General features: G+C 39.6%; 1 protein-coding gene across 1 annotated transcript; it reads left to right on the forward strand.

Annotated features, from left to right (window-relative positions):
* Positions 1–1,045: 1,045 nt before the first annotated feature.
* nnt2 (nicotinamide nucleotide transhydrogenase 2) lies at positions 1,046–22,807 on the forward strand. Its single transcript, XM_087793784.1, has 21 exons — positions 1,046–1,298; positions 1,732–1,961; positions 3,033–3,232; positions 3,528–3,615; positions 3,680–3,768; positions 3,853–4,040; positions 5,349–5,482; positions 5,549–5,740; positions 6,250–6,400; positions 8,552–8,713; positions 8,795–8,905; positions 8,971–9,116; positions 10,409–10,604; positions 12,161–12,394; positions 13,583–13,743; positions 16,155–16,334; positions 16,400–16,559; positions 20,717–20,798; positions 21,923–22,041; positions 22,344–22,459; positions 22,528–22,807. The coding sequence occupies exons 1-21, from the start codon at positions 1,169–1,171 to the stop codon at positions 22,672–22,674; spliced, it is 3,216 nt and encodes a 1,071-aa protein (XP_087649910.1). The 5' UTR covers positions 1,046–1,168; the 3' UTR covers positions 22,675–22,807.
* Positions 22,808–22,917: the final 110 nt, after the last annotated feature.

Raw genomic sequence — 22,917 nt, forward strand, 5'->3', positions numbered from 1 at the left:
TCGCATGTCAGATTTCAACGGTCCATACATTTTACAAATATACAAGAAGACACTGGATATACATTTTATAATTACATATCTAGATTATTAAATGCCTAAATTAACTTACTTAAAATAAGTAAGAATAAGAATAATAATTAAGAATTTCATTAAATTTGAAAAAGAGAAACACGAATAAAGAATTTTTATCTGAGTTTGACTTTTAAATATGTTTTTTAAAAACGTTTATAATTAATTAAAAACATATTTAGCTATTTTTGATCATATCATTTATGTTAAGTCTGTTTTATTTTGTAACGCGGGTATAGTTTTGGTCGATCAACATCACTCCATTTCCGCCTCTTTGCCGCCCCCTAGCGTACAATCGAAAGAGCTGCACTACTTGAGGTTTAAAAATGAAAACTTCATGTTTTTTAATTTGCCCTTTGAGGTATTTTGCAGTCGTTTCACCTTTTTGAGGGTATGTTCGTTACGTCTACGTCGCACATGGAAACACAGGAGGTGTTTTTCTTTCCTTTCTTTAATCTGGTTAAACCTGTAATTGGCTGTCTGTCTGCAGGTGTTTAAATCTGTGCTCAGACCGGTCAGCAGTCCAGTCACATGCGTGTCTATTAATACAGGGCTGCAGAGATATCACACTGTGGAAGGGAAGGTCGAGGTGTCTGTTCTTGAGAACACAAGAGTGGATTTTGGGCAGCAGTGTTGTGCAGGTGAGGTGACCCCAAACTTCCAGTTCATCAAAAAACCCTGAGGTTCCTCTTTTGACTTAACACTGAAAGATTTGATAAAGTATTTTGAAGTTTTAGGACTCATTTAGTTAGACTTGTTGGTTTTAACTGAATAAAAAAAGTGTTAAATCACACCTCAACACCTTTGGATTCATTATTTAATGGCCTGTATTTATACCCACAATCCTCTGCTTCCTGGCACAGGTTCGTTCCCTGGCGTCATAGTTCCAGATCTCGCGGAGACAAGTGTGTGTGACCAACCCTGCGTGTGCATGTGTGTGTGTGTGTCCTGCTGAAATGTCACACTGCTGTCTGTAGGCCCAAAGAGCAGACCGGGAGTGTGGGAGGACGAAGAGGATTTCAATGTTAATGCATTAACTCGTTACAAGAGCCTGTTTATTTTTTGTTGTTGATATTTAAGAAGAATCTTGCGAGTGGCCATGTCGAGTGTCCTGCGCTGCCTCTCGTCCTCCTCCACGGTCTGGACCCAGCGTGGGGTCTGCTCCAAGATCTCCGGACGGCGGGCCTTCAAGACTTTCCCCGTGTTGTGGGACCAGTCGGCATCCAAAGGTAGGAACCTCTTGAGATGTTTCCAAAAAGGCTGTCTAGTGAGAGGGGAACACGACGGGTCAGACAAAGGTGACGTGTTCGGGTTCAAGTGCACTGTGACCGGTTCTATTTCTGGAGGCTGAGCTGCTTTCGTGCAGCTTGTCGGGAAGCGTGGAGTGAAAGTTTTGTCAGTTCCTGTCGCCTTTAATAAGTGTGTGTCTGGGGCTTGTCTGGAGTGAGAGTGTAGGCCTCCATGTGAACAAGTTGCTGGCTCAGAGCCAATCACCTGCTCCTAAAGTCTCCATGACATCAAGGTCACGGCGCCATGTATGGAGAGAAATGTGCAACCAGACACTGTTCCAGGCGAACAATCCACGCATTGCCCTCGTCACTAGTTTTATTGACTTAAACAATATTTTCCTACCTGTGATTAAAACCCTGATCTTGTCCTCAGGGGTCCCCTACAAAGATCTGGTCGTCGGCGTTCCCAAGGAGACGTTACAAAACGAGCGACGCGTGGCGCTGTCGCCCGCCGGCGTGCAGGCGCTGGTCAAACAGGGTTTCCAGGTGCAGGTGGAGAGCGGCGCCGGAGAGGGGGCCAAGTTCTCGGACCAGCATTACAAAGATGCCGGGGCCACCATCACAGACGTCAAGGGGGCCCTCGGCTCCGACCTGGTCCTCAAGGTTTGAACAATGTTTTCAACTCGGTGATGTTAATAATTAGAAAGTTAAGAGTTAATATGAAAAAAACAAATAGAAAATGAAAATAAATATACATGTCAAACTCTATCAGTGAAACAGATATTAAAGGAAAGGAATTTGATGCTTCATGTTTGGTGAAAATAACATTTGTTCAGCCCATGACATCTGATTTAGTTTGACACCCCTGCTCTAGAGACTATTATACGTGTTATATTACAAAACTGTGCAATTTCCAGTTTGTATTGTATTCTTATCTTGTTTTATTGAGACATGGGTCTCATTTTTTATTTAGCAAATATCTACTTTTGAAACTATAAGTCAACTACATAAAACATCCTCAATTTTATGTTTCAGATTTTAATATTTGATGAAATTATAATTCTGATCTTTTTCACACTGACTTTTATGTGATTTATTTTAACTGGATTAACCAATGGGTTTTAATGCTATTTGATCATTTTATTCTACTCTGCTATTTTGTTAACTAAAGGTATTGATCTTCTCTCATACTGTGCTGTATCTCTCTGTATTGTGGTATCTTAATTTTAAATTAATCGTTATAATCATGTTATTATGTAAACCACTTTGAGGCCACTGCATGTCTGGAAGATGATGTATCAGAATCAGGATTACGTTTATTCCCAGTATTGTAAATGAAAAAAACTGAGCCAAAACTAACATCATTATTATTATTATTACTATTATTATTATTGTAAGAATTGTGATGTTTGATACATTTTTCCTCAGAATGACTACAGTTAGCACTGTTTGTTGACTAGCTAAGTAACCAAGTATAACATGCTGTTTAAAATGTCCTTCACTCCAAATTAAATGAAAAACTTAATGGTAAAGGTTTCCATATTTACTGTTAAATGCTAATACTTATTTCAAAAGACCCTATATAACGATAAAAAAGTCAGAATTATTGTGTCACATAATAATTCCATGTAGGTGTTTCTGGAAATGTTAAACTTATCTTTGTCCTTTTAAAAAATGATAATAAAAAAAAGCTTCTGAAGTTCTTACTTACTTACTGGGCTGTTTCATCTTCAGGTCCGGGCCCCGACTCTTATCGAAGCAGACCTTCTGAAGCCCAAGTCCACTCTGGTGAGCTTCATCTATCCGGCTCAGAACCCGGACCTGATGAAGAAGCTGGCGGAGAGACAGAGCAACGTACTGGCCATGGACCAGGTCCCCAGAGTCACCATCGCTCAAGGCTACGATGCCCTGAGCTCCATGGCCAACATCGCCGGGTGAGCAGTAGACCTTGACCTTGATGAACCTTAGATCGGTATCAAGTCATTTTTACAGCAGCATGATTGTAATTGATTTTGATGTTTTTTATTTTGATGGATCAAACTTTTCTTTAAGGGGGTTAAAATGCATTTATTGGAATTTTTCCATATTTTAAAGGGCAAAAAAAACGTTCACGTTTAACAGAGGATTACAAATGAAAAATTTCATCTGGAAAGCCTTAAGTCGTTCGGGACGTCCGTAGAGTAGTCAATTAAACTATAATTTGGGTGTTAAATCTTTTTGTATTCTTAGGTACAAGGCCGTGGTTCTGGCTGCCAATCACTTCGGCAGGTTCTTCACCGGTCAGATAACAGCAGCAGGAAAAGTTCCCCCTGCAAAGGTTGACTTTGTAATTCTCTGGCAGTCGTCTCCGAGGTCTTACTCGCGGTCGCGTCTGCTCTCAGGTCCTGGTGATCGGAGGCGGAGTCGCTGGCTTGGCCGCGGCCGGATCGGCCAAGTCCATGGGAGCCATAGTGAGAGGATTTGATACCAGGTGCCTGTTTAGAATCACAATCCTGGATTCCTGTTGTGTGTTTATTGTTATTTATGAGTAAGTGGACGGTTCTCTGGCTGTCAGGCCCGCAGCTCTGGAGCAGTTCAAGTCGTTCGGCGCCGAGCCCTTAGAGGTGGACATCAAGGAGTCTGGCGATGGAGTTGGAGGCTACGCTAAAGAGATGTCGAAGGAGTTCATAGAGGCTGAGATGGACTTGTTCGCTCGGCAGTGTAGAGAGATTGACATTCTCATCAGCACGGCCTTGATTCCAGGTCAGACATTTGATTCATCTTTAGCTGTGACAAGAAAAATCACTATGAATTAGATCATGAGGGTCGTGTGAACTTTAATCTATTACAGCTATTCTGTAAATAATTTATGAATTAGTAATAAACACAAAATGTGAATTTTAAATGTAAACATTGAATTTAAAGTAATAATGAATTAATAGTAATGAAGCAGATGTTTCATTATCAGAAAGGTTACGAAAAAAACTTGTGTCAAATTTATTTTAAAAAAGCAGTAAAAGGTAAGAAAAAATTCCCGTCCTCATACATGTTCTGCACCACCCTCACACACTTCTCAGAAGCTCTGGATTACTCCCAAACAAAACAAAACAAAGAATGTCGATTACTAGGGTGAGCAAAAGGCTACTATATATACTGTAACTTTTTTTTAGGGTAAAAAGCATAAATAAATAAAGAGCCAAATAAGCTCAAATAAATAAAAATAAAAATGTATAAAAAAGGCTTTTAAAAAACAAAACATTTATTCAATCTACTCTGAAAATCTTTTAAGGAAAAATAAATAATCACAAAAACAGGAGGAAAACATTCTTGTGTTGTTATATGCTGTTCAGATAATAAACACTTATTTATTAATTATTAATGTTGAGTTAAATTTTCATAAACCAACTTTAATGTATGTATCTCTTATTTTATTATTTCATTTTTATATTGTATTCATTCCATTATTCTTTTCTTTTTTTTAAACGTATCAAAACCACAAAGAAAAATCCCTTTGTTGATTTAACTAGCATTATATTAAAATGATATTGTTAGAAAGTAGATTAAATTATATCAAATTAAAAAAGGCTTAATATTCATTCATGAGACTAAGTTTTAGTGTCAAGTATTAAAGTATAAATGATCTACTTCCCTTGTTCTGAACCAAGACGACCTGTACTCGGATCAGGACGTGTCAGAACATTTTTATTGGGGAAAAACACAGTGTTCTGTTCAGTAAAAATGGCTGCTAATATGATATTGACAGGCCACAGAGTTAACAGTTTCTTCACGAGAGCCAGGCCTCCCTTTCTCCAGCCAGCTTCCACTGAGACAGAATTAAAATAAGTCCAGCCTGAACAAAGACGGAATGAATCCGTCTCCTCCTGGGTCTGCTTCGTGGTCTGCTAGACATGCCCGAAAAACCTCAGATGTGAAGGAGAGAAACTAGTATTGGAGTAAAAACATTCACACTCTCATGGCTGAGCTGGTGCTTAAGTTGGTAGGGATGTCTGAGGAGGTGATTTAAAATGCCAGAGTTGAAGTTAAATGAGCCACTGAGGTTTCCACCTGCAGGAAAGAAAGCTCCAATCCTGATCAAGAAGGAGTTTGTGGACACGATGAAAGACGGTTCCGTGGTGGTGGACCTGGCGGCCGAGGCGGGCGGCAACATCGAGACCACGAAGCCGGGAGAGCTTCACGTTTATAAAGTGAGTCCGTTTCTGTCTCATTCTGGTTCTTCTGAAAATTATCCTCATTTGTTTATCTTCACAAAGGGCGTCACTCACATCGGGTACACGGACCTGCCCAGCCGCATGGCGACCCAGGCCAGCACGCTCTACTCCAACAACATCCTCAAGCTGCTCAAGGCCATCAGTCCGGACCAGCAGAACTTCCATTATGAGCCCAAAGATGAGTTTGGCTACGGAACGATCGATCATGTCATCCGTGGAACTCTGGTCATGAAGGTGAGTTGTTCTTTTTTTCAAATTTCCTATTTGTCTCCTGGCTGTTCCCGCCATCGCTGGCAGCCACGTCCCGCCTCCAGACGCGGCTCTGTCACGGCTGGAGACGAGGCCAGATCAGCACTAAACTTCACTCCCAGATGGGAAAAGCTCGCATTTGATCCCAAGAATGTTTGAAAATATACTTTTCCAGGAATTTTGGCTTTGGCAAACTGTTTATGGCAGCGAGAGCATGCAACCCCAGCATGACATATCACTTTACCCCTCGTTAAACTCGCCATTATTGAGGCCACATAAAAGAGAATTTATCTTTTTAAAAACCACCGCTCATGATTGCTGCTTTTTTCAGCACGATGTCCTGCACAGTGTAACTCGAGCGGTTTCCCCATCCAGGCGAGATCTCCCACAGTGCACTATTCTTTCGTCTCGTTCTCACGCAAACACGGAGGAGCCTTTTTATTTCCTGTAACTGTTGCTTCTTTACACGCATGTCTTGCTTCCCATCCATCCAGGAAGGCCAGAATATCTTTCCGTCCCCGCTCCCCAAAACGACTCCTCCAGCGCCGGTGAAACAGAAGTCAGTCGCCGAGTTGGAGGCTGAGAAAGTGGCTGCTGTCTCCCCCTTCAATCGAACTCTGACCTCTGCCTCGTCCTACACTGCAGGTCTGTGACTTGTCAGTGTTTCTCAACATGAATACAAGGACCAGGTTTCTTAATTTCATTGATAAATAAGTAGCTCTGAGTAGGTTTCTTTGAAACTCAACCGTACTTGCTTAAATACAAAATGCTTTTCTTTAGGGGCAACTCATTTGAAAACCCAACTTTCCTGACTCGCACACATGTTTTAAATATTGTCTTTCTCTCCAAGAAGTCCATCATCATGAACATGTTTTGAACTTATTACTTTAAAAAGGTCTACCCCGTCTTCAATCTCGTCGAACAAGAGGTTACGAGAGCAGAGTCCATTATGACGTAATAATGGCTTCACTCGTCCTCCAGCCAGCTGTAGTCACGGCCCGCTTAGTTTATACAACAAGTCCCTTGGAGGTGGAGACGTTAGGGACCGATAACGCGTAGTGACAAACCTTGATGTTTGACCAATCACAACAGAGTGGGTGTGGTTATAGTAAACAAAATTTCATCTCAAGAAAAGCAGAAAAGTGTTTTCAGTGGGCGGGGCTTAAGATCAATTTCTAATGTAAATACTTCAATGAAAAGAGAGTTTTGTACAAACAGACACTGATGATACAATAGAGTCCAACATCTATTTAAGACACACTTAAATCAACACATTAGTTGAACTTTAAAATAAAAAAGTATATATTAAGATGTGAGTAGTGGTGAAAGCTAGCTTTAAAGTTAGTTTGAGTTTTAATTGTTTTCTTTGTCTTCGGCTGAATGTATCACCTTTAGTGCTTTTCTTTCTTCTTTTCTTTGCATACATCTCTCATGGAATGAATCTCTCACGGCTTTTTAAAAACCAAACACACTTGCATCAATTAAACTGCTCCTAACATTGAAGAATTATGTTGGAAAAACAAAATTACCGGACTAGTTATCAAACCTCTCGACACTATTGCACCTTAAAATTAGATGTGTTTTGAGCCTCAGTGATGGCAGAAGTTTGTATACCGTTTATCTTTTTTTATATCGTTTATATATTTTATATCAGTATTTATACATTCCACTTTTACAATGTCAATTTGCTGCCAAGTCTTGGGGAATGTATCTGAATATGTGTGTGCTGCTTAGGTGTGTATGATGAGTATTTAAGTCTTGGATCTCTAAGAAACGCTCTCTCATTCTTTTGCACAACTGTCGTATGTACTACCAAATGAAAATAAAAGAGATTTGATTTGATTTGAGGTTGTTTTCAGTCAAGATTTTAAATGCTCAGTTCTGTACTGTTAAACCCCAAAACAAACTGGTCACAAAAAAATAATTAACAATAATTCTTTATAGCATCAGACTTCAGGCAAAAAAAACCAAAAACATTCATACTTGGTTCTGCTCCTCAGACAAAACTTCATGCAGCAGCTTCCAGTACCCATTTATGGAGATGCTTCATCGTGTTTACTGGTCGACAGAAGTACTGAGAACAATGTTCAGTTCAAACAAAATCATTTAATATTTCAACTCTTTTTGATCAAAGCAGGTGAACATGTTCAATTAATGGGATTGACTTTTCTTTCAAGTACCGTGTCATAAAAACAAACGTAAAGGTCAGAAAAAGTTGTATTATTAACACGGTTTTATTGTTTTTCTGATCGTGTTTACTGCTTTCCTTCGGGGTTTCTTTTTCCTCCTTTGCTGTTGCGCCAGAGATCACATCATCTTCCACAGAATTCATAAAGACATATGAAGTCATGCTCAATTTTGTTAGAGCCGCAATTGAGATGTGGATGTAGAGACTTCAAAGGAAACCAAAAGCACTCAAAAACTCGGATTTTTATTTTACAAGCCGTGCAGTACATTGTACCGGGCAGAAATGTTTTGATCCATCGTGCCAGAATTATACTACAGTGTGTGAAAAGGTGGGACGCAAAGTAATAATTTTGATTAGACATTAAAGTATAAGTCTTGCTCTATAACACCTATTGCTCGATGATGTGTTGTTTCAAAGATGAATGTGCCTGTTAAACAGAAATAGTTGTGTAACTAATGTCAGACTTCTGTCTGGAAGATTCACTGCAACTCCTCTGCTTTCCATCAGAACAAAATATCTTTCTGACCTAAAATATTTTTATGCTATACTCTTTAAGATGATTTATGTTTTTAATAGTTTCTGAAGAACAAAATGTTTTCTCGCTGCAGGTCTGTCCACCTGTCTGGCTCTGGGCATCGTCTCCCCGAACGCGGCCTTCACTCAAATGGTCACCACGTTCGGCCTGGCCGGAATCGTGGGGTATCACACGGTCTGGGGCGTGACCCCGGCGCTGCACTCTCCTCTCATGTCGGTCACCAACGCCATCTCAGGTCAGAGGTCGTTTCTTTTTTTTAACTTCTAAGTGAAGGAATTTTTTTTAAATATTTTGAACTCTCTTTCGCTCCGATCAGGTCTGACGGCAGTGGGGGGTCTGTGCCTGATGGGCGGAGGTCTGACTCCCTCCTCTGTGCCCGAGGGTCTCGCTCTGGCGGCCGCCTTCGTGTCCTCCATCAACATCGCCGGTCTGACTCAACAACAGTCGTGTATTTAAGGTGATGTTATTTAAACGATGTTTGTCATCGTCCAGGTGGTTTCTTGATCACGCAGCGGATGCTGGACATGTTCAAGCGACCCACCGACCCCCCCGAGTACAACTACCTGTACCTGCTGCCGGCCGGAGCCTTCGTGGGAGGATATGGAGGGTCGCTGGCAGCTGGATACAGCATTGAGCAGGTGATGAAAACACTCAACACACTTTCTATACGAAAAGCTTTCACTCAAAGCAGCGGACCTGAGGCATTTGTTAATAGGTATTATTTACTGTATGTAATATCTGTTTTATTCATTATTTCTCTAAAGTAACATTAGCCTGTGACTTTTACAGACTATAGGGCACACTTGAAATTGTTTGATCTGGTATATGTTTTAATTGTAGTTGTACTGACCTCAGACCAATTATATATGGTACAAGGTAGTAATGCTATGAATTAATGCACCTTTCATCCTTTTGAAGTGGATCATTCATCGATTTTGCACCTTATAGTCCCAAAAATATGGTTTACACAGACGACTAGATAGATAGATACATGTATTTATCTTGAGAGAAATTCACAATTCTAGCAGCACCGGTTACAGATAAACATGTCTTAAAATAACAAAATTCAAGAATACAAACTTCTGGGAATGTACAGAAAAAATACAATAACATATAAAATAAACAGGTAAGATAAAGACTGAAAATATACCAATATTAGCGCTGTTAAACTAGCTATTGTAAAAAAATATATAAAATTACAGAAGGGAAAAAAAGGAATAAAATCCAGATCAAGATAAACGATAAACACAATATATATATATACACAATATATGTACTATAAAAGTACAGAAGGCAAATAATATTAAAACTGAGACATACAGAAAGAGAAGATATGTACAATCTAATGAGAGTAAAAGTGATTTTGTTTGTTTGGAATTTTTGATAAAGGAGGCCAAATACAGAGATAATTAAGACGTTAAAACTCCAAAAATAAAAAGACAATATCACATTAGACTTGTACTTCCTGTTAAAGACTGTTTTGTAAATGTACGAACAGAAAAGATTTTGAACTCTTGTGTAATTGAGTTTGACTTGAAAAAGAATCCCTTTTGGTAACAAAGATGACCCTTAAACTGGACGATACATTTGATTATGTATCGTGACTAAAGCAGCTGTTATGTGATCGCTCTCTCTTGATGTTCCCGGCAGTCGTGCAGAAATGTTTTGCGGTGAAATGGTTAGTTTGGGAGACTAAAAAACAGTCAGTACTCAATGTCGGAATAAGTGTTTTTGTGTTGGCTCCGAGAGAGAAACATTCACGAATGTTGATGACAGAACTTTTTTTCAGTTTTTTCATAATATTTTGACTTGAGGTTCAAAAGAAAATCTGTCAAATATTGCACCACTTCTTTTTAAGAATGTTCAGCGCTTAAGCGGTTGGCGGTCGATGTGTTTTGCTGTTTTAACCGTTGATGTCTCTGGACTTCAGATGATGTACTTGGGTTCTGGCTTGTGCTGCGTCGGAGCTCTGGCGGGTCTGTCCACTCAGGGCACCAGTCGCCTGGGAAACACCCTCGGCATGATGGGAGTGGCCGGCGGTATCGCCGCCACTCTTGGTTCGCTTCATCCTTCGCCGGAGCTGCTGGCCCAGATGTCGCTGGCCATGGCCACTGGAGGAACTCTGGGTAAATGGCGTTGAAGAGTTGATCTAATAATATTATGTTCACTTTTAATGTGTCATCGCAGAAGCTGTGATTTAAGTCACATCTCATCCGCTGATGCACGTTTTAAACCAAAGCCATTATTAAGTGCTGACTCTTAAATTCATGTCCTTTTTTGAAATATTTAGTCAAAAAGGAAATCAGATGGTTTAAATCTTGAGGAGGAATTGTTTTCGTTAATGTTTTCCAAAACCACATGAAACAATCTGGCACATGAACTCGTGTGGGTATGCCACTGGAAACCAAAGAGGATTAGGAAAAATGAAATGTTATTTTTGTTGCTTTAATAAAGAGCTCTTAAAATATATATATCGTTTTTTTATAGAATATAGAAGATTTTATTATTATTAATAAGAAGATTAAATCAGATTTAATATTATTTAAAGGGGTAAAAACAGAAAAATTAGAAATGTTTTTTTACTACAATAATACCCCATATCAAAATAAATTCTATATTGATTTTAAGTATAATGTTTCCTAATCACCAAATTAAACACACCTCCAGCAAAAAACAAACACCATTGGTGATGTATAAAGAGTCAAAAGAAGGATGATATAAGAACTCTTATTTTGAAAGGGATTAATTGTAAATAAGCCTCACAAGAAATGGTTATACACGTCAAGTCACCTGATGAGTTGACAGACATGTTGCTGTATTGAAGATGCAGGACACAGAAAGGATAGTAAAGATGATTGACCTTGAGGTGCCATGAGGTCAAGATGGAGGTCCATGTTTCAGTTCTCATGATTGCAACTACACTGCTCTGTGTGAGTGTGGACGTCGGGTTAGATGAACGTCAGCTATTCATCAAGATTATACTTGAGTTATTTTCCTGTCTCTCCATGGATGAAATAACATCTCACTTCGTTCAACAGGTTTAAACACCATTTCAATTCCCAACTTTCTAAAGTATTTTAAAGCAAATTAAGAAGTAATTCACGACCCATGCCAGTTACCAATCCCAGTTTGCGTGTAATAGAGGGATCAATCCATCGTAATCCTGGCTCCCGACTTCCTGTGTTTTATGTCTGTGTTTGGAAAGTATTAAACCCACCAGAAGCCTTGTGGTTACTCTGCCACATTCGGCGATCTGTGAGCTTTTTTCCTAATTCATCACAGAGCATCCATCACTCTGTCCAGCTGCAGATTGACGTCTTGTATTGACGTTAAGTACTCTCGGAGATCAGGCTGATAAATGACTCTCCAGCACACAACACACACACACACACACGGGCATCAAAGCATGTTTGTCTTCAGAATATTTCCTGATTACAAATCAAATGTTTAAGCTTCCATCCGATGAACTTTGAAGTTCAAGAAGTCGTTCGGAAAAGGGACTGGAAGGCAAGTCTTTTAATCATGTGCCCCCTTTTTTTTTCTTAACTTTTCTTTAAAGCCAATCTCCTGTCGAGTGCAAGCAAAGGTCGTGTCTGGAAGGAGCCAGGAGTAGTCCTCCTTGAGATTTACCGAGATCTGTCTTTTGTTTTTCTTCCCCCTATCCTCTCTCCTCCACGTTCAGGTCTGACCATTGCCAAGCGCATTGAAATCTCAGACTTGCCGCAGCTCGTGGCGGCGTTCCACAGCCTCGTGGGCCTGGCAGCCATGCTGACTTGCGTGTCAGAGTTCATGATTGAGTATCCGCACCTGGACACCCACCCGGCAGCCGGCGTGGTGAAGACCGTGGCGTATCTGGGCACGTACATCGGGGGCGTCACGTTCAGCGGCTCGCTGGTGGCCTACGGCAAACTTCAGGGTGAGTTAAAGACGAGATGGTTGTGTTTTTACCCTTGAAACAACTGTTTAAGTTATCAATTAATGTTGTCTACAAAAAGAATCAAATGCAGACTTTATTATGTTTTCTTTTTTAGACTCATAAGAAGTTTATGTTGGGTTCCATTTCTCAAGATACACTAGTTAAGAGGCTTCGGAATTCATAAAAGAGATTATCTGCAGATTTACAATTGTGTTGTTAGCTACTTGCTAAATGTAAACTGCATCATCTATGTTATTTTTTTTCCCTCTCAGAAATAACACATTGAATCATTTACTCTGCAGTATAGGAAACATGAAGATAAAGACACTCAAAGGGTTCCATTTTTTTACATTTTTATTTTAGTTCTAACAGTTTAACATGTATTTTTGAGGACCTTTTGTTTTTTTTTAAACTTATATTTGGATACATTTTAATTCAACGGTACTGTATTAAATCTAATCTATTTGATTTGTATATATTTAAATAATTTACAGGAAAAAAAAGGTTTACAATAAGACTAAGAGCTAGAAACCCCCCAAAAAGATTCCAAAATAAAAAACTGATTAAGGTCTTGCCAAAAACTACAAATAAATTTAGGAAAAAAATAATACATATTGTATAGGGTCTTTAAACCTGATACGCTGATTGACATGTATATCCATGCTAGCCGTGCTACATTTATTCAAAAAAGTGTGACACAAGTCTACAACAAAACAATATATACACTTAGTAGCCATGTTGTCGCTTGTTGCATAAACATAATCTTAAATATCACAATGTGTGTATACATGGCTTAAAACCAGTTGTTTATATCGTGAGTGATCATTGTTTAGTGCCACAGAAAAAGATGCAGTTTTCATCCTCACAAACATTTACTCTCAAGGCACTCATCCATCCTCCTTCATGGAGTGAGACTCTTGAGACCATGTGTTATTCCGGGGTTTCCGCAAGTTAGTGTTTCCACAATTGGCCATTATTACTGTTGCGTGACATGAACAGCTGAGGAGATTTCTGGTAATCCGTCTCGGGGTGCAGAGCAGTAGCGGTTGGTGCAGCCGCTTGATTTGTGGATGGAAGAATTGGATAATGTGTTTGAAGTTCATTTTGACGTGATTTATCTCGTCAAATGATTTCCTGAAGCTCTGCATCATCACTTCCAGACCTTCAGTGAAATGTTTTCGGTTCCAGGGATCCTCAGCTCGGCTCCTCTCATGCTCCCTGGACGCCACGTGCTGAATGCCAGCCTGATGGCGGCGTCTATGGGAGGAATCGTGCCCTTCATGCTCAGCACCAGCTACGGCACCGGCATGTCTTGTCTGCTGGGGGTCTCCGGCCTGTCCGCCGTGATGGTGAGTTATTAATGGGGGTTTATACCAAGTCATGAATCCATTCATTCCGGAGTCATAAAAATATTTTGTCATAAGTGATAAACTTCACTATATTTTTTAGTTCATACTTGAGCGGTGGATACATGTCAGGATTATGATGAAAGACAAGAGATAAAGACAACTTTTGGCTCATCCTCATGGGACTCATATCAAGTATTCAATGGGTTTTGAAATATAAAAATATTTTTTAAAAAACAACCTGAAACGCAACAGTAACGAGATCCCCTAATGTTGATACTGCAACACATTAAGATAGGAGCAATGTTTTCAACAATTAAAAAAATATATATAATTTTTCTTTTAAGTTATAATGTGTTTTGATTTAACGTGTAACGTTTTGAAGCGAAGAAATGAAACTACAAAAACTAGCCTAGAAGTCAACCATTTTACATGGTCCGCCAGATAATTGGGTCAAATAAAAGTATTGAATATTCATGTTGATATTGTGACCCGTAAAGATTAAGAGAGTGTCTGAGCTAAGCTAAGGAAGACGATGATCACTTAGACTTCCTTCAAGCATTAGACTGAGGACAAAAGAATGATGTGTTTGGTAAAGAGGACAAACAAAGAGATATTTAAGACGATCTTCCTTTCTCTTTGCACTTGATGGATCTACTGACTCTTTCAAGCAACATCTTAAGACGTTTTTATTTGTTCAGGCTTTTCCTTGATTTTCTGGAACTCCTGTGTTGTTCTCAGTATTTTCTTGACCTTTAAAGTATATACTTTATTGAATATTGTTTTGATTGTTTTAGCACTTTGTGACCCTGGTCTGGAAAAGCGCTATATAAATACAAATTACTTACTTACTTACATTAAACGAAGTGAAGACACGTTTTGTTCTGGTCCGTTGTCGACATGTTATTGAGTTTGACACCACTGGTTGAGACTCTTGTTTCCTCTTGAAGGGGCTCAACGGCTCAACTATGTTTAACATTTTATAAACAAACAATAAAAACTGCTGTGTCAGGCACTGTGTGCTCAAGATGACTATTGTTTGTGCTAGTTTTGGTGCAGCGGTTGCTTCAATGATGTTTTCCATCAACTGTTTTAATGGCAACGTGATGCTGTTCTCGAACGAATTGAGTACGGATTGCTACTCAAAATGCATTGCATCCGTTAAAAAATTGCCCTTTTGTCTATGTTGTGAGAGAATATCTATCACTGATGTATCGCGATATTTTATTTTCACAATACTGCATTGGTTTTCAACATATACAAAGATTCAAAGTATCTTGGTAAACTTCACCTTAGAATGTACAATGGTTTAGTATATATAAAAAAAGTTTTTATTGACTTTTAAATGGTGTCAATTTAACTTTAAGATTAATGAATATGGTTTAGAAAATATATTTTAAATACATTTATTAGATGCTTATTCGAGAGGGAATTCATTTTCTGCTTAAAAACACTAATAAATATCAGAATTATTTTCTGAATGACGTTCAAACACACATTATGTAAATTATATTACTTATCGTTTGTCGCTTTTTGATATGTCATTAGGTCAGGGTTTATTTGAGTGACGGAGGTAGATCACTCGTCATACGTTAAGAGAAAAATGGATTCATTTATCTTTCAATTGTTATATAAAAAAACAGACAGATTGATCCTAGACTTGTGGCAGCCAATGCAGAGTTTTAAGGATTGGGGAAATGTGAGTTCTCCTACGAGAGCAGCTCAGAAATTCTCGCTCCAGAGTTTTGAATTAAATGCAGGCGAGATGGCTCCTTCTTGTTTGGACTAATAATTATAATCTATGATGAGACATTTTTAAAAAGACGTTTACATTATATAAGACAACTGTGATCTGCAAACAAATGTTTTTGTTTCGGCTTTGAAATCATATTTTATTTTTATGGTTTAAAGTTCAATAATATGTGTGTTAAATATAATAATTTCATTAAAAAAATGTTCAAGTGAATGCAAACATTCACTGTGTTTGTTCATTTTTGTCCTTCAATTTCACTTCCGGCCGCTAGAGGGCAGCAGTCATTACGTCTTCCGCAGCTAAAGGAACAATGAAATCGCGCTTGATTTTTTTTTTTTAGAATCCCTTATTAGTCCCGCGAGGGGAAATTCGGTAGTGCTTTTGACAGCCATTCACACATACTCCGGCGATGACTGAGGATGAGAGGATAGAGAAGATTCCAGCAGCTGACATTTTGGACATATTTTGGTTCAAACAAATTAAAGCAATTACTATTTAGTCTAGAGTCATGTGGTCTTTAAATTATACAACACTAGAGTCAAATATTTAGACAATACTACAAATATATTCTTGTTTTTACATAGACAATTTCTCTCAATGTATGGTATCGCCAGATTCTTGCCAATAAACAACTCTTATCTTCCTCATTGGTCTCCCTCAGGGTGTGACTCTGACCGCGGCCATCGGAGGTGCTGACATGCCCGTGGTCATCACGGTGCTCAACAGCTACTCGGGCTGGGCTCTGTGTGCCGAAGGTTTCCTCCTGGACAACAACCTGATGACGATCGTCGGCGCTCTGATCGGCTCCTCCGGCGCCATCCTCTCGTACATCATGTGCGTGGTGAGTCGACGTCCACCACAGAACACCCTCGAGCGGCTCACATTTGACTCCTCTTTCCCCCTGAGGCCATGAACCGGTCCCTCCCGAACGTGATCCTGGGCGGGTACGGCACCACGTCCACCGCCGGCGGCAAACCCATGGAGATCGTGGGCACTCACACCGAGGTCAACGTGGACCAGACCATCGACATCATCAAAGAGGCCAACAGCATCATCATCACTCCAGGTACCAGACGCGTAACCAATGATCATATCCTGTCGCAGAAAATTGTTAAATCTGGTAAATATTCCAGTGGTTAATGGCTCATGATTGCATCTCCTGGGGAAGTTGATTTTGTAAATATTTGTCAGGGGGATTATCCAAAGACTTTAAACGGTCGCTGACAGCGCTGCGGGGATAAATCTGGCAAGACTAGACCTCTAAAAAGCTGTTTACACGAACTTGGAAGACTTGCAGATGGTTTTTGCTGCTTCAGTTCGATATTGATTTCATTATTTTCTCTGCAAAAAAAAAAAAAAGTAGATTTCACAGCCGTGGCTTGTTTGTGATATGGATGACACCATTCCTCCCATGAAAACAACATTCGAAGCATATTAACTAACAGCTGGCAGGAAGTCTTTGACTCATGTGAGGGAGTAAAGCATCAATACGTAACACTCTGACATCATTCATATATTTCCCGTATTTAATGATTAATGATATAATTTAGTTATGACGTGCCAGTAAATCTAATCTCGATAATATTTTATCGAAGAGCTTCACTGCTGACAAGAGTCTCATGGGACCACTAAACTCTTTTACAGCAGTGGGTCAAAGAGTTTTCATACGAAGTACTCTAGGAATTGTTGAAGTTACCAAGAAGATATAACCAGAAACTGACTCAAAATTTGTGAACAACGTGGCTATGGCGCAACAGATGTTCCTCGACATTGCAGTTACACTTATTCCTCTGATATTGGAGGAGCCAGAAACGTTTTTATTTTCGTACAAACTGTCCACATGTGTTGTAAAAATATATTTTATTGGTTAAAAGTGAAGTTGGGTCTGAGACGGCAGCATTCCCTTTTAAAATCCCATTGGGTAAAAGGTAACTTTATTCTCCTTGACCACATCGATACAAATCCTCAAGACAATAACATGGTAGTGTTTTGGAGTTTGACCGTGTTGCTGCTGTATGGCTTTTAACTGCTGCTGCGCGTACCCAAGTTTTTCGTGGGTTTTTTCTTCAATGTCTCGATAAAACATTGTTTTTTTTCTAAATCACACAGTCCAAAAACATACACAGGTTGATCGAGAATTTGGGGAAATTGTCTCTAGGTATGAGAGTGTGTGTGAATTGTTGTCTGTCTTTCTGTGCCCTGCGACAGACCACCGACTGGCATCCTGTCCAGGGTGTCCCCTACCTCTTGCCCAAAACTGCGATAGGCTCCAGTCTCCCCGCGACCCCGCTAAGGGATAAAGCGGTAGAAAATGAATGAATGAATGATACAATCAAATCACTAAAATATATATTATTTTTTAAACAAAATATGTCCTTATTGCATTTTTGATGTTGTTTTATGGTTGATAGGTAATATTTGTAGAAAAGCCTGAGAAGAACCAGGCAATGCAGCAATTTTAGTTTAGTCTTTTTTTTTCTTTTTTTAATTCCTTTATTAATTTCCTTGTTTGCTATGAAAGATGTGGAATAAGCTCCTTGACAGACGTATACAAATTCATTTGTACAATTGAACAAATAATTTATAAATGAAATATTAAAAAGAAAATTGGATTTACTTATCATGCTAGAAATGAGCAACATATTTTACCATACAACAATTGAACACACTTTAAAAGGTTTAAAAAATAAAAAGTGTATATGGTTTGAATATGATATTTCAGGTTGAGATGAGGATTTATTTGAGGGACCCTAGAGAATAAAATAAAAAGTGAACATGGACAAGGCTCAGTTCTTCATCTCAGACAGGACTCACTCTCTCCAAGTTTTCGATATGAATGTGGTTTTATTCAGAGATTGACTCACGGTGTCGTCGTTATTGAGATGAAAAAGCTGCTCTTGAGCCACAGAGTAGACCTAGAACATCAGCAGAAGCCAGTTGAGAGCGATCCTTGGTCAGGTGTGTACTGGGAGGAGGCCCAGGACACGCTGGAGAGAACATTGGACGTCAAATGATATTTATTACACTCGTGTAATGCTCAATATAATCATGGAAAAAGCCAGAAAACAGTCGACTCTGAAGGTGGATGGAGTCGTCTAAGCATCTAAGACACCTGATGCATAAATCCAAAAGAAGTAATAAAAGTGCCCGAATTTAAAACCACAAGAAATTGAACGGTTTGAACCGTGTCCCACTTTGGAATGTCTGGACAGGAGACGTGTTAGACCGACCGACGTTGAAGATCCCCAACAGCTCTCAACCCTCACATCAATTATCAGACTCCTACGAGACGTTGACAGTGAAGGCCGAGTTTCCAGCAGTGAGATAAATACATCTGAGCAGATCTTTGGACTCCTAAGGTGGTGTTCCGGCGAAGCCCACTAGGGGGCGCGGTGCATCCACTGGTGCGAGGGGGGTGGGGGGGGGGGCTCCCTGACGCATGCGACTCCCTGTGTTGTGAGTCGATGACAACATCTTGATTTATTAAATCGAAAATCACAACCTCGCATGACAGCCTCGGCGGCTGATGAGTGGCCCCAGAAAAGAGGAGTCACTCTGTTTTCCACTGGCCCCCTGGCTCCAGGCCCCCGCGACAGCTGTGTGGTCCAACTGAGATGGTTCCGATTAAGCAAACAGTGAAAAGTCATCCGAACTATTGAGTCCAGACTCTCTGTGTGCTGTCAACAACAAAGCGGAGCAGCCGAGGAAACAGAAGGCTCCGCTTGTCTGGGGAATTAGAAAAACGCTGGACGCAGGTGACGCCTTTTCCAAAGAAGCCTCAACTGGTGCTGAACTCCACTCGGTACCTCGTGGCCGGGGTCACGCCAGGGTTGGGGGAAGACGAGGCAAACGGCTCTTTGCACGCAAAAGCTTTTCTGGGAACAATGATTCTCAGACGAAAGTTTATGATCTGATGCACTTGCGGTGCGAGAGAGGAGGAAGAGGAGGAGTGAAGGAATAAATAGTTTATTCTTGTTGAACTCTTTCAGAATGTGTTTTAAAAAACAGCATTTTTTTGTGTGTGTGTTGACCAAACAATGAACCGCACTGCTGTGGGAGACCAGAGACAATGAATGACAAGAATAACGTTTTTTTTTTCCGGTGTGTTTGGTTAGTGGAGAGATCGTCCGTGTGATTGTGTATTTAATATTGAATCTCTGTGTGATTGTGTTGATTTGTGTTGACCTACGGACGGCTGGCTCACCAGCGATCGGCTCCAGATGTTAGTCAAGTTTCACCTTCCACTTCTAGATGAACTGACAGGTTCAAGATTCTCTCTAAATCTGTCAGATGATAGTAGATCATTGGAGCTACACTTGAGGGTCAAGGGCTCAATATGACCCAGAAATTCTAATGAAGCCCACAAGGTCTTAAAATGAATTTCAGATTAAAGTGAATTAATAAAATATATACACTTGCCAAGTCAATACTTAATTAAAAAAACAATGTGTAACAACATTTTGACATTTTTGCATTGTGACTGATAGTTAGTTTTTCTTTTATATTTTATATATACATATATAATTTCCTTTTTTTTGAAAATGTCAAACTGTTTAAAAAATACTCTTCATTATGTAATTTTGTCTGTACGAGGGTCAAGTGACCAAACAAAGCTTTTTAGCAGTTGGCAAGAGATGGTGTTTTCATATGAAGTACTGAGATAATTATTTCAAATTACCGGAAACCAAAGGCTCTTTCAACATTGCACTTACACTTTTCCAACACTGGGGAGAGCTAGAAACAACGTTCTAAACATTACTTATTGTGGTTTTAATTCAGAGAAATATGAAAGAAAGAAAAAATGTACAGTTTATCACTATTATAATATAATTTTCAATAAAGAAAATGTTTAATTTTAATTTTAAATTTATTTAAAAAATATAAAGTTTATACTGCAACTTACCATCGGTAGATGAGAATTAAAATATATTCTCATTTAAAAACAAAACAATTCAAGGGGAATTTTTGGAGCATTTAAAATAAGACATCTAATTCAAAACTTCATTATGTTGTGTTTTAGAAAGTTCATTTTGTTTTAATTTATGTCAGAGGTGCGTCACATCGGATGTTACACTAACGTCACTACATATTTTCAGTTTAGGTTTTATAGCTTTAATTATCGATTCAACTGAATTAACTTTATGATTCCTCTTTTCTCATGATCTCCTTTGACTGGATTCTCCTGCGACTGTTGACGTTGACCTTGTGTGTTGGTGTTCTCAGGCTGGGGCTTGTGTGCAGCGAAGGCTCAGTATCCGATCGCAGACATGGTGAAGATGCTGAAGGAACAAGGCAAATCTGTCAGGTGCGTCTCTTCTCTCGCATTCTACTTCCTGATCATGTATTTTACTGTGTCTTCTGTTTATCTGGGGGGAAATTCTTCACTAAAAATTTGACACATAAAAAATTTGGATCAAATGTATTATATAAATATTGATGTGTATCCAGAAGTCTCCGATATCATCGCATGTTCGTGGCGTTACTTAAAGAGACAGTGTCTTTGTAATAGCCAGAACATGTTACAGCAGGGAAATAAAACTGTAGAACAGGTGAATATTGTGATTTATTTTTTAAATAAAAAAATTATACATTTGAGGAAATTCATTCGTATTTACTACACAAAACACTTATTGTGCTTTTAGATCCATTTAACCTTCAAGATTTTAACCTGATGACGAAGCAGCAAGAACTAAATGTTTAACCTTGAAACCTGAAAAGACGTGACTGTGGTCTATGTAACTGAATTATTTTCTTAGGTAAAGCTTCATCATTTCATCTCTAAATTAGATCATTTATTGGACACAGATGAGACTGAGAAGTGTAGATGATTGATGCTTTACATAATAAATGTAATTGAAAAACAGGGAAAAATGTAACATTTTGAATTAATAAGGTAGATCAAAATTTTATGTAAGACTTTCGAAAGCTGTGAAAGTTGTCAGCGTAAAAAAGATGAAATAAAAATGATTTAACAAGTGTTAATTTTAGAATTAAATTAAAACATTTTAAGATGTAATTCACAACACTTCCATTGATAGTTTTGATCGTTTTCATGACATTTAAGAAGCATAAAAGTCACTGTTTTCATAGAATGACCCGGTTCGATCAGTCTTACCTGAATCAGGTGAGAGATGGTGGAGCTTTGACTTCTTGCGCTCTGATGCTTTTGCTCAGCCCAGCTGAAAATACTCCTTTAAACCATTTTTTTTAAGAGGCCAAGAACCGATCACATCGTCACTGAATGAACGTTGTACTCTTGAACCATCTCTAGCATACATGAATATTTTTCCAACCACAGACGTCATAATGGTTGCGGAACAATAAATCCTGATGAAACGGATAAACAAGGAGACATTTTCTTACTTATTTTGCCCATTTTAACCATGTATTGCAGGTACATTTCAGCTGCTCTGTTGTGTGTATTTACAGGTTTGGAATCCATCCAGTGGCTGGACGTATGCCAGGCCAGCTGAACGTGCTGCTGGCCGAGGCCGGCGTTCCTTATGATGTGGTCCTGGAGATGGACGAGATCAACAACGACTTCCCAGGTAAACTTTCCTTCAGACGCACGATGGCGTTCGTCGACGAAGTCTGTTGGCAAAAATCGCTCCGTCAATTGCACCATAAAAAGTAATCACAGCATCTTTCATCTTCGCCTGGATCTCGCTGTGATCTGCAGACACGCCATGTTGTCCCGGGAAACCGACTTTGTTTTCCTAGCAACAAGCCGGGCTCTGTGAGACACATGGTTCTGTTTATGAGGGAGATAAGTGTGGTGCTGGGGAAGCTAATAACAGGACAATAGCAGGGCGTCTTCATGGCATGACTCCCCTTCCTTCGATGCCCACAGAAACTGACTTGGCGTTGGTCATCGGGGCCAATGACACGGTGAATTCCGCGGCACAAGAGGATCCCAATTCCATCATCGCCGGAATGCCCGTCCTGGAGGTGTGGAAGTCCAAACAGGTCGGTGCAAGTTTTTCCCTTTGCTTTTCTCGGGAGCAGAACTTGATCTAGGCACGACACTTTCGCAGGTGATCGTCATGAAGCGTACTCTGGGCGTCGGCTACGCCGCGGTGGATAACCCCATTTTCTACAAGCCTAACACCTCCATGCTGCTGGGAGACGCCAAGAAGACGTGCGACAGCCTCCAAGCTAAGATCAGAGAGACCTTCTACTAGACGCCGCTTCAGTTTGTGTGTTTGGCTTATGGAAGACTGGACTGTAGCTGTAGCTCTGACAGACCAGGCTGTCTCTAGCGTTCACCTTTTGACGATGTAAATGGTTTTGTAAATAAAAAATATTCTATCTCCAGCCCCGTCTTACTGATGACCATCGTTGCACAAGCGGATTCCTGCTTTGCTTGTTGCTTTAGTTTCATACTTCCAGAGCGTGACATCACAACGCCAGACACGATTCAGATG

This window comes from Callionymus lyra, chromosome 6 (assembly GCF_982586985.1).
Source record: "Callionymus lyra chromosome 6, fCalLyr1.hap1.1, whole genome shotgun sequence".
NCBI classification, from domain to species: Eukaryota; Metazoa; Chordata; class Actinopteri; order Syngnathiformes; family Callionymidae; genus Callionymus; species Callionymus lyra.